Source organism: Castanea sativa, chromosome 8, assembly GCF_040712315.1.
Source record: "Castanea sativa cultivar Marrone di Chiusa Pesio chromosome 8, ASM4071231v1".
In the NCBI taxonomy this organism is placed as follows: Eukaryota; Viridiplantae; Streptophyta; class Magnoliopsida; order Fagales; family Fagaceae; genus Castanea; species Castanea sativa.
In genome coordinates, this window is record NC_134020.1 from 34426558 (window position 1) to 34438573 (window position 12016).

A 12016-nucleotide genomic window follows, 5' to 3' on the forward strand; every position below is an offset into this window, starting at 1 on the left:
ATATATTATTTTATTGTGATGTTTATATTATTTTATTGTGTTAAAAACTAAAATAGATCCACTGCTGCAGCATGTTTTGTAAAGTGAATAGGTAAAATAGATAAAGTAACTTTTGGTGGAGCTAAAAAGCTAAATTTTTAGCTCTACTGCTGTGGATGCTCTAACGGGCAGCTATACGAACATGTCCAAAATAAGGTTATTTGGTTGTGTCAGCGTGCACGTGGGCATGCCATAGCCATGACTATGCTGGGATGACCAAAATTTGATTTTTCAATATTTTTATTGGAAACACAAGTTAAACTACAAAACACTTGGGTCTGTTTGGTAAGCATATTCAAATTCATATTTTTACATTTTAAACAATTTTAAACATATTTTTACACATTTTTTCACACACACAAAAGAAAATATTAGAGCTACTATAAAGTTTATTTCACAATTTATAAATTAATGTGTCAAGAATTAGGTTAATAACACTTAAACAACATAATAAATGTTTAAGTTATTTTTTGTGATTAATAACATATTAATTTATAAATAAATTTTTTTATACTCGTATCCCAACATAACTTTAACCAAAATCTTTAATAAAAATTTCGCAGAAAATGCTCCGCCCATATACGTTACTTACTGTATGGGTGTACAAGATGTTTTCCTCTCCTTTGGGAAAGGGTGGCAGACAGAGACAATGGAGTAATGTTCGGCCAATTAAATACATGACATCTGTCGAGCTGATTTTCCATGCACATATATTATATAAAAGACTAAATAAATTAAATGATGGTTGGGTCAGTATTTTGATTTTAATTTTTTTAAAGTGAACTTTGACTTTTAGTGTTTAAAATATTTTCATAATTTTTTTACTCACTAACCTTTTTTATTTGTTTTTATTTTTGTTACTTTGTTTTAATTAGGGCTTGCGATGGGGCTGGTATTTGGTGTACCAGGTATATATGCCGAGTCACTCACACACTGACAGGTCCCACACATTGTGGGGCCCGCCTCTGTGTGAGAGATGCCGAGTACAACATATAATTTTCGCTTGGGGCTGGTTTTGGTAGAGGGGTTCTACACGGCAGTTATAGGAGCAATTATTCTTCATACGCCTGATTGTGCACCTAACTTGTGGAGGGTGAGAATTGGTCAACACGAAGTGTGGTGTACCATACTGGTTCGGTGCAATTAGATCAGTTATTTCTCTATTTTCTCAAGAACTAAACACAATGCAATTAACACCCCGAAACTATGTCATAATCATTTAAAAACTCAAATCTTCCACACACGAAAAAAAAATTCACAATATTTCTCTAAAGAAGATCCCATTTCAAATCACAAATAATAAAAAATAAATAAAACAAATTCCAACCCTTAAAAGATAAAATAAAACCATTGAAAACAGAATACACAAGCAAACCTAGTAGAAAGCATTGCAAGGAGGAGCATGGTAGGTATGAGCATAAAAACTTTTTTTAGAAACTTCCAAAGAATAGCTGTGATTCAATTATTCTCAATAGATCAACAAGGATTGAGACTTGCAATTTTAACTTTTCTGGAGTAGTCTTGTGTCTTCAACAGTACCACTTGTTAATCACTTGTTGTTGATGAAGTATGAAATCAGTGGGCTATATACTTTGAACTTTGTGTATAATTTGAAAACCTGAAAAAAAAGAAAAAAAGAAAAAAGAAGGAAACACACTATCGGAGTGCATTAGTGTAGTGTTGGCCAAGGACCCTTCAGAATTCCCTCAAGATCTCCATGAACTCTCAAAATATAAGAGTTAGTCAATTTCTCACATACCTTTGATTTGATGAAGTCTAACTATTATATAGGAGATCTTGAGTGGATCTCCTTGTTTAGTTCCACTCTCCTCATAGGAGACGTGTTGGCTTAGTGGAGTGAGTGTAAGTGATTTTTGGGAAATTTACTAGGGATGGTAATTTTTGCCTGACCCGCGAGTACCCAGCTCGACCCAACCCTAATGGGCCAGATTTTACCCGGCCAGATTAAAAATAGGGTCGAGTTTGGGTTTTAAAAAAAAAAACCTGAACCAGGTCTGGGTCAGGTCCAGGTTTTTTCCAAAACCGGGCCTGGACCCGGACCCAGCCCAACCCGGTTTTATATATATATATATATATAGTTACTAAAATACCCTAATATATATATATATATAGTTATAAACCCTAAAATTTTATATTCTCATTTCATTTAAGCTCAAGCCGCCTCTTTAGCTCACCATCTCCCTCACTCACTCACAATCTCACTCACTCTTAATCTCACTGCTGGCCCAACTGCCCAACGCCTCACTGCCGTCCCAAGTTGCCTCAACTCTCTCACTCATTATCTCACACGACCGCCTCTCCTTCTTCATCTCTTAGCTCTCTCACTCACATAGCCACAAGCCCACAAGTAGTCAAGCATAGACACAGCTCTCTACTCTCTCAACTTTGTTTCATCCTCGGCGTCGCACAACCCTCTGCCCCTCTCATCTTCCTTGCCCATGGCCTCATGGCCTTGCTCCACGGCTCCACCTCGTCCTCCATTTTTTTTTTTTTGGGTTTAGTTCATCCCAATCATGTGAGTTTGTGTTTGTGTTAATGATTTCTGTACTTGTGATTTTGAAAGTGAAAATCATAGATTTGAAATTTGTGTTTGGTTTGTGATTTTGAAAGGGAAAATCATAGATCTAAATTTTGTGTTTATGATTTTTGTGTTTATGGTTGTGATTATGTTTGGATTTGTGTTAGTGTTTGTAATTTTGGGCCAAAAAATCATATATTGAAATTTGTGTTTTTGATTTTGGGCTGGGCTAGGCATGAGAGGACGAGGCCCACGGGGGCCTGACGGGGCGGGTTCAGAGTGGGAAAAAAACCCCGTTTATTAATCGGGCCGAGTTCAGGTTACAGTAGTAGACTCACGGGTCGGGTTCAGGCATAGAAAAACCTGCCCCAAACCTAACCCGTTGCTATTCCTAAAATTCACTTCCACATTCGGAAGTAGTGGACTTGGGAGATAAACTCCAAATATGATGAATGAAGCTAAAATTACAAAGTGTTGAACATGGATTACTATGGACGATGACATTGTGTAGACGATCCCTTTAGATGAGCAGCTTGGATGATGACTCATTTTTATTCTCCATTAGTTGTACTTCTTAAACACACTAAAACTAAGACTCAAATACATGTAAATTATGTTTTAATTTTGAATATGTCAATGCACAGAAATATGACTCTTAGTGTGTGTGGCAAAAATTATATTTGCCAACTTATTTTACTATTCAGCTTATTTTTGCTATTATTCATGGGCCCTACTGCACTTTTTTGTACTATTCGTGAGTCCTACTGTACTATTTTAGCTAACTTTTACTTTTATTTACGGTACTTTCAGTAAAAAGTTTTCAATTTTAACAAAATAAGCGAATCCCAAACAGACCCTTAATCATCAAAAATTTTATTTGTTTCCAAATATGCAAGTTACTGCCTCCACCACGGTTCTAAGCTTATCCCATACGATCATCTTAGACATTTATGGGAGTTATTATCATCATTATTATTGATTGTTGTTATTACTATAATTATAATTCTAGAGATACGTCAATGTGTTTCTTGTATGCCCAATTGGAAAAAAGGATATATATCTCTGCATCTGAATTTTGCATGCATGCGACACACCTCCCAAGACATATATTCTTGACTTGGTTAATTTCCGTTTATTCAATTCCATTAATCTGAGTTGATGTCATTAGCGCACGTCTTAAATCCCAAACGAAGTTTGTAAAAATGCACGGGAGTAAAAAAATATTATAGCCACCGGATTTAACTTGGGTCAGCGTAGCCATGCATCAAATTGACATATTCTATTATGGCTCATTCCATTTTCAAATTGCATTACTCTAATTTCTTGTGATTCTGCAAGACTGTAAACGTTGGTCGTGAACTGTGATAGAAGTGTTGGAAAAGGGTTTGTATATTGTGATTTTTTGCTAGAAAAACGATACGTGATGGACTAGAAGTCTAGAAGAGTTGGGGAAACAAGATGATAACTAATTTATTGTCCACAAATCCAAAATACCTGGGAAACTTATTCAAGGTTTGGAAGCAGTCAACTTTTGGTCTTATGTACAATAGTTCTATACTTGGTTTATAAAACGAAGTTACGAAGGACAATTTGATCTTGTCCCCATTTCGTGTGTACATAGCTTAGCCATCCAATATTGAATTGTAGTAGCATATGTGAGGAAAACATTTCCAAATTCCTAATACACAACTGGGTTAAGCTTTACCTAGGGTATGTGATGGTTTTCCACTTTTTCTATATTATATATGCAAGAATCTACCATAAGTGGAAAGCTGAGAGATAGCGTATTCTAAAACGACAAAACCCCTTGTGAGGTTCAGATGTCTTAATCAAGTTATTCAAAGTAACTAAACCATAAGATCGGACTTTGTTGACGTTTTACTTGTCGTGAATTCAAAATTATTGAGGAGTAGTCATCATGTCAACTATTGTGATAGTGTTGAACGGACAGAAACATTTATTTAGGGTCATTGTATTAGTATATATTTATATTAACAATACTTGTTCATGTAAAATTGTTATCCATAAAATAATTGTTATTACTAAGGACGATTGTCATTACTAAAGACAATTGTTATCACTAAAGATGACTGTCATTACTAAGGATGATTGTAAGCACACATTAATACTTAGATATAAATTCATCACTTAAATGGCACAAGTGTAACAGACGTATAGCCTTTCCAACCATCAGCTACCAGCTTACAGCTGTTACAACTACCTTAAACTGACCATTATATAGCTGTTACAAGACATTGAATGGGAAAGTTAAATGGCTATTAAATGAGCCATTTAACCCTCGAGCTCAACCATAACTGATGGATAGCGATAACATGCTCATCCGTATTTACAAACCGTCTATGTTAATGACGAGTATAAGTATGGACGAGCGTAAGCGCATTAGTTTCAGATAACATTTAATGTCCAAATAATAAATGAGCATGGAGTCGTTACTGCTGTCCAATTATGAGCATTTAATGGTCGTTACAGACGTTAAAGGGCTGAGGATAAATGGTCATTATTAGGCCATAAATCCTCTAGCTGTGGTACAACGTTAGAGAGGTCATTAGATTGAGTATTTACTCATACAAAAGCTATAAAAAGCCAGAAGAGACAAGTAAATGATTCATATTGAACACACACATACACAAATTACTTTACAGATTACAAATTTCTAAAGAGTTTAAGCTAATTTAAGCATTGGAGGGTTATTGGCAGGCCCCAAACTGGTGTCATTATTTGCTTAGTGCTTTCTTTGGTATAAGATCTCCAGGTCGTCCATCATATTGATAAGGTGAAATCGTGCTTCATCACTTGTATTTTAAGCCTAATTAAGTTGTACTAGACCTTCAAGTTGTTTTTGTAGATAACATAGTTTTAACGTCTTTATATAGCATCAATTGACTCATAGTATTTCCAGCAAAAAAGAAAAAAATGTTGACACATTTATTAATGAGATCTCAACAATAAAGATGTAAGATCTCAACAATTTTTTGTTGTTGGAAAATATAGCTATGAAAACAAGTTTTGATTCAACAAAATATAAACTTTGAGAAATTAGCAATAACATAAATTGAAAGAGAGTTAGAATTACCTCACAAACTATATATAGAATCATGCAAATAGTATTGTCCTTAAAGGTTGATTTGTGTCATTCGGAGTAGAACACGATGCAAATGGCTCTTTTAGTTGATCAACCTTTTAGGATTAGACTATAGTAATTTTTCAAGTTGGACACAAACCTAGGCAAGCAAAAAAAAAAAACTCTTATTTTGTCTTTCCTTAAACCAAAAATTAGGAGTTGAAGTTTCTGTGTAGAAGAGCATAACAGAGGGAGAGAAATGTGGTTGTGAGAGGCTGAAAAATCTGAAGAGAAGAGAGAGGGACTTAGTTTTATAAGCTAACACAAAACAAAGCCTAATGAGTTGTCTAATAGGCTAGACCTCCAACAGGCATTGTGCAGATTTGGTGCCTTACAGACAGCTCATTAAATGCCAATGGGCTATACCTAATGGCTTAAAAAGGGAAGGAAAAATAATAAAGCCTAATGGGCTAAACTTTAATTGGCTTGAAAAGGGAAGGAAAAATAATAAAGCCTAAGAGTGATAGTTACAAGCCTAAGTCCATCACCTAGCTTGCTTACTTAACCAATGAGGGTTATAAACATCAGAGGTAGCTCACTCCTGACCAATGTGGGACACAAAGCATAATACTTAAGTGTTTGAAAGTTGAAACACACACACTCATGCCAACATTTTCGTTATAGATGTTGATCTCTAAAATCAAACTACGATAATTAGGGCATGTTTGGTAACTATTTTTTTCCATATTTTCTGTTTTCAAAAATAATTTTCTATTTTTGAAACTAAAAAATTTGTTTGGCAACCTTAAATGGACAGAAAACCAAAATTGTTCTCAAAACTCATTTTGTGAAGGAAATTGAAAACATGCAAAAGACTGTTTTCAGTTTCTAATTTTCAAAAGTCAATGAAAATACGCATTTAATTTAATGAATCTGTTTCATTTAATGAGTTAACATTAAAATTCAAATCCTAGTAACAACATATTTTAGTATTTTTTTATTTTTTTTCTTCAAAAACTATTTTTTTAATTTTAACTAACTAAACATGTTCTTGATTTCAAAAATACAAGAAAATTGTTTTTTTCTTTATATTCCCAAAAACAAGTTTTTAAAGATAGAAAACAAAAATTGTTGCCAAATATAACCTTATGTTTCTGCCATTTATTTCTCTTTCTTCTCACCCTCACTCCAAATTTCAACAAAAATTCTTATATTGCCAATGCTAGTTTTAGTGGCTCGCTTAAGCGAGAATAGACTCACTTGAGCATGCAACACAAAATGTTAAATGTAGAATATACTCTCTTGAGCATACAATAATTGACATGCAACATTGAAGTGTTGGGACTTCAATGAGCTGCTTGAGCAAGGACAGGCGAGAGTACAAGTGAGCTTGGGTGAGTGTTTGTTTGATGTCCACTAGGTAGCTGCTTGAGCGAGACAATTATCATAAGCGTTGTTTCTGCAGATTTTGCCCCAAACACAATGGAAAAGAGACATTTTCCTCCATTAATAGCTAGTAACAGAATTCTACAAATTGAATTCTAACTTAGTTGTATCTTACGAATTAGTATTGGTTAAACGGCTAATGCATCAGTGGAGCAAAAGCCATATTTTTTGGCTATTGAGTTACAGTGCATAACCATCTTATTATTTTATTGTGTTGGTGGTGATGATTGTTGTTTATTGTAGTAGATTTATTATTTTCTTGTATTGAATGCTAAAATAAAACCATTGATGTTGGGTATTTTGTAAAGTGAGGTAGTAAAATAGATAACGTAGCTTTTTGTGGTGCCAAATTACTAAAATTCTGGCACCACCAATACTAATGCTCTTAGAGATAGATTTGCCTACAACCCATTGGCAAGCTTTTTAAGTGAGGGTGAATTAATATTGTCTTAAAGATAACAATTATCCTATAAAAGAAAAAGACAACAATTAATTTGTGCCACTAAACCTTTCAATAATGTGTTTATTCCATTGTTTTACCCCATAATCCTTACCAATTTTTAATTATTCTTCTTATTGGGTCGAATTCATATGTAAAACGCTCGTGCATAACAAGAAACCAAAAATAAAAAGAGTACTGCCACTTTTACAACATAAGATTTTCAAACATAGGTGGAAACTTACATGAAAGGTGCCATATCAATCAATTAAAAATCATATTAACATGTGATGAAGCAGAATTTCACCTCATTAGTACAATGAATGACCTGGAGCTCATCAGTATGTACCTCGACAGTACTATGGATGACCTAGAGATCTTATACCAAAGAAATCACTAAGTAGATAATGGCACCGGTTTGGAGTTTGCCGAGGACCATCCGATGCTTGAATTAGTTTAAACTCTTTAGAAATCTGTAATTTGTAGAGTAATCTGTGTGTGTGTTCAACATGAATCATTTACCTGTCTCTCTTGGCTTTTTATAACCTTTGTGAGAGTAAATGCTCAATCTACTGGTCTCTCTAACGTTGTACCACAGCTGAAGGATTTATGGCCTGTGATGAAGCAGAATTTCACCTCATCAGTATGCTCCACGTTAGTACGATGAATGACTTGGAGCTTGTCAGTATGTATCTCGTCAGTACTATGGACGACCTGGAGATCCTGTACCAAAGAAAGTACTAAGTAGATAATGAAACTGGTTTGGGGTCTGCCAAAGACCTTTCGATACTTAAATTAGCTTAAACTTTTTAGAAATCTGTAATCTGTAAAATAATTTGTGTGTGTGTTCAACATAAATCATTTACCTGTCTCTCTTGACTTTTTATAGCCTTTGTGTGAGTAAATGCTCAATCTACTGGCCTTTCTAACGTTGTACCCCATAACTGGAAGATTTATGGCCTAATAATGACCATTTATCCTCAAACCCTTTAACGTCTGTAACAAACATTTAATGCTCATAATTAGACAGCATCAACGACTCCGGGCTCCTTTATCATTTAGATATTACATATTGTTTGGAACTAATACGTTTACGCTCGTTCATACTTTTACTCGTTATTAACATGGACGGTTTGTAAGTATGGACAAGCACATTATCGCTATCCCTTAGTTATGGTTGAGCTGGAGGGTTAAATAGCTCATTTGATAGCCATTTAACTTCCCCATTCAATGTCCTGTAACGGCTGTGTAATAGTCAGCTTGAGGTAGTTGTAACAGCTGTGAGTTGATGGTTGAAAAGGTTGTACGTCCGTTATACTTGCACCATTTAAGTGAGAAATTTATATTTGAACATTAATGTGTGCTTACGATTGTCCTTAGTAATGACAGTCGTCTTTAATAATGACAATTGTCTTTAGTGATGATGGTCGTTCTGTCATTACTATCACTTTATGGATGACCATTTTACATCACTCATCAACATGTAAGTAATTTTTTTTTCCCATTATTACACTTAAAAAAAAAAAGTTTTATTTATTTATTACAAAATCCAAACAATGATTCAACAACTTTTTGTTGATACTCCAGTGACCACCATCCACCACGATTTAAAGCCTTTCATAGCCAAGGGCCATCGTTTCTTCCCTCAACCAAGGCTCCAAACAAAGTGCTTATATACATAGTTGCATTAATCTCCATTGATCCAGTTCTTTGTGTGTATTATTTTTCCTTTTACAGCAACTTTGATTGCTAAGTGATGATTAGGATGTGCCAAAAGAAGTGACTGCAAGCTTGCAACAACTTCATTTTTACTCTTCCCTGGCTACTACCATCTAAAGTCTAAACCACGGCAAGTTGTTCACCTGAAAAGAGAAAGGGTTTGCGATGAGTTCCCAACTCCCCGAAAAACAAATGTATCATTATCTAACAATTTTTGCATAGTATACGTAACGGGCATTTGGTCTAGTGGTATGATTCTCGCTTAGGGTGCGAGAGGTCCCGAGTTCAATTCTCGGAATGCCCCCAAAATTTTTCCATTTTTCCCCCTTATTCTGTTATGGCTAAAAATTTGCTGCTAATTGTTCGCCAAGAAAATAAGATATATGAAGATCATACAAGCGGACAATTTCTATCTTGCTACTAATTATTGTCATATTGCTGCCTAATTCAAAAAGGTTGGAATACCAATCCAATTGCAAATTGGTTGATAAAATATTTGATACAAATACAAATACAGAAACTGAATCGAAACAGGTCAGTCCTCATTCTCAAAAAAAGAAAAAAAAGAAAAAAGAGACAGGTCAGTCTAAGAGCATTTGCTATTACACATGCCAAAAGGCCCAAAACCTTAACTATCCAGATTCTATAAACATTACCAGAGTCAATTTGTTTTACTTTCAGTCTCCTCAACAAAATGTTCCTTGGTCTGTTCTTGATCGAGCTCATTACCAGTGGGTTCCCATGTACCAGATTGTTCAACACCTGAATTCACCTCTCCTGTGTTGCTTCTATCCTTCAATAATCCATAGCTAGCAGAAACTTCTCTCCACTCTGTCTGCTCAGATAGATACCCGTGTCGTATCAAATACCGCTTCAGCTCAACGCGGAGGCTCCTAATAGGCTACCATTTACAAGCCAGAAATTAACAGCTATACATATTCATAATACATATACAAGTACTTCTTGTCATGCAATGATAACAAAGTGATTATCGCAATGTTCAATCAGTTTGGAATAATAATTAATTGTTTCATGTATCGGATAGATGTATCCTCTATTTCTTAGTGTGTATCTCACACTGAGAGAAATGATGAATGTATCAAGTACATGAGATCCTGAAATAGGCCTATTCAATACTATCAGAACTTTCCAAATGGGAGTATGGGACTGAAAATATTCTAATTAGGCTTACATTACATTCTTAGTTTTAAATTTTTAGTTTTCTGTTAACCAGATTTCCAGAACTTTTTAGACAGTTGATTGATTACCTGAACTTTCTTAATTTCTTACATAGCTTCGTTAGTGTTTTCTTACAATGAGACATGGAAAATTGGCAACTCCAATTATAAAAAGCATAAGCTTGCAAAGACAAAACAAAATTTTAAAAGAAAAAGTGAAACACCAAACCTCAGCTTTGGATTCAAAGGCAAGCCCAAAGAAAGCAGCCGAAACAAAATGCTTGCCCACAGACTCCGCCAATTTGATCTGACTGAGCCAATAAGACGAAGTCTCGAGCCTATCAAACCGGCATTTGCTACAATTCTCTGCACTATGGTATGGCGTGCCTGGACTCTTAGCCCTTGTCAAAGGCCGCGGCGCCACTGGAGTTTTTGGCAAAACCACATTGTTTGCCTCCAAATTCGTCGCATCATTTTCTTCAACTTCTTCTGGAAAGGAAACAATTTTTTTCTTCAACTTGGGTATTGTTTTTTCAGGGGTACTCTGCTCCAAGGCCTCTGTTACGGGTTCCGTGGCTGTATCGGTAGTTGGCAGAGTGGTTCGGGTCGATTTAGGTTGCTTTTGAGCAATTCTACTTATGGGTTTGATTATAGGTTTTTCGGTTACAGTTTTTACATGTACGTTTGTGTTGCGGACTGTTCCAAAGACCCGCCTTTGCCTGAAAACAGAGAGTGTAACACCTTATTTTTGAACTAAATACATGAAAAAAGAAAAAGAGAGAGTAAGTTATTACCTTGAAATTGGAGGTTCTTTGTTAAGGTTTTTTGTTGATTCAGTGGCATTTCGGTTAGTTTTTGGTTTTATGGGACGAGATTTGCCTTATTTTGTGAAGAAAAAAAGGTTAGATTTAGTAAGCAAAAAATATAAACTAAAGTTGAGAAAAGAGAGAAACAAAATGGTACCTGGGTATGGGGTAGAATTATGATCCATTGCAAGGAGTCACAAACAAGGTGCAGAGGAATTTGAAGGTGTAAAATTTGAATTGTTTGGAAAATTAAGTCATGAAGAAGTGACTTTATGGGGAAAGAGGGACGACAATACAAAGCAAATAGATTGAAAGTTTGAAACTTTGAATTAACAAATGGGCGGCAACAGGTTCCCACTAGCGGTTAGAAAGGTATACTTGGGCCGAATTCGAATTGCAACTCTTATTTGGGCCAGTTGGGCCATTCAAAATGTGTTATTGAAAGTATGGCTTTACTGTTTGCGGATTAGTTTTGGCTGGGGAAAGGAATTTTGAATATCTCAGAAAGATTGAAAGAACTGCAAATTGAGGAAAAACTTTCACAATAACTTTAGCCCTATTGACAAACTTAACTGTCTTAAACGTTTTGTAGAATTTGAATTGCTCTATAATGCCTTTTTTGAAAATAATATTGCAAACAAAGACATGTTTCATAAATGTGATCATATAAGTTGTGATCGTAATAACAAAAATGTTATACTTAATGCACAAAACTCATTTTTGTGTCTACGATCATATTTAGTTTTTTTTTTTTTTTGTAATGCAAGA

The 12016-nt window shown here is 35.0% G+C and overlaps 1 protein-coding gene and 1 non-coding gene across 2 annotated transcripts; one reads left to right on the plus strand and one right to left on the minus strand.

Moving 5' to 3' along the window:
* Positions 1–9496: 9496 nt before the first annotated feature.
* Positions 9497–9568, plus strand: TRNAP-AGG (transfer RNA proline (anticodon AGG)). The gene has a single exon. It is a non-coding gene; the product is annotated as a tRNA-Pro (tRNA).
* A 102-nt stretch (positions 9569–9670) lies between these two features.
* LOC142608217 (uncharacterized) lies at positions 9671–11585 on the minus strand. The gene is made up of 4 exons (XM_075779946.1): positions 11406–11585; positions 11237–11321; positions 10672–11161; positions 9671–10165 (listed from the first exon to the last, which is right to left on the minus strand). Exons 1-4 carry the CDS (start codon positions 11431–11433, stop codon positions 9926–9928), a joined length of 843 nt encoding a protein of 280 aa, XP_075636061.1. The 5' UTR covers positions 11434–11585; the 3' UTR covers positions 9671–9925.
* Positions 11586–12016: the final 431 nt, after the last annotated feature.

What these genes read in the sequence shown, in the direction of transcription:
- LOC142608217 (XM_075779946.1), bottom strand. Translation starts at nt 11,433, where the DNA reads ATGGATCATAATTCTACCCCATACCCAG. An exon ending in TAATTCTACCCCATACCCAG is followed by an intron (nt 11,322 to 11,405) that starts GTACCATTTTGT and finishes TCACAAAATAAG; the next exon opens with GCAAATCTCGTCCCATAAAA. An exon ending in CCTTTGAATCCAAAGCTGAG is followed by an intron (nt 10,166 to 10,671) that starts GTTTGGTGTTTC and finishes TGTAAATGGTAG; the next exon opens with CCTATTAGGAGCCTCCGCGT.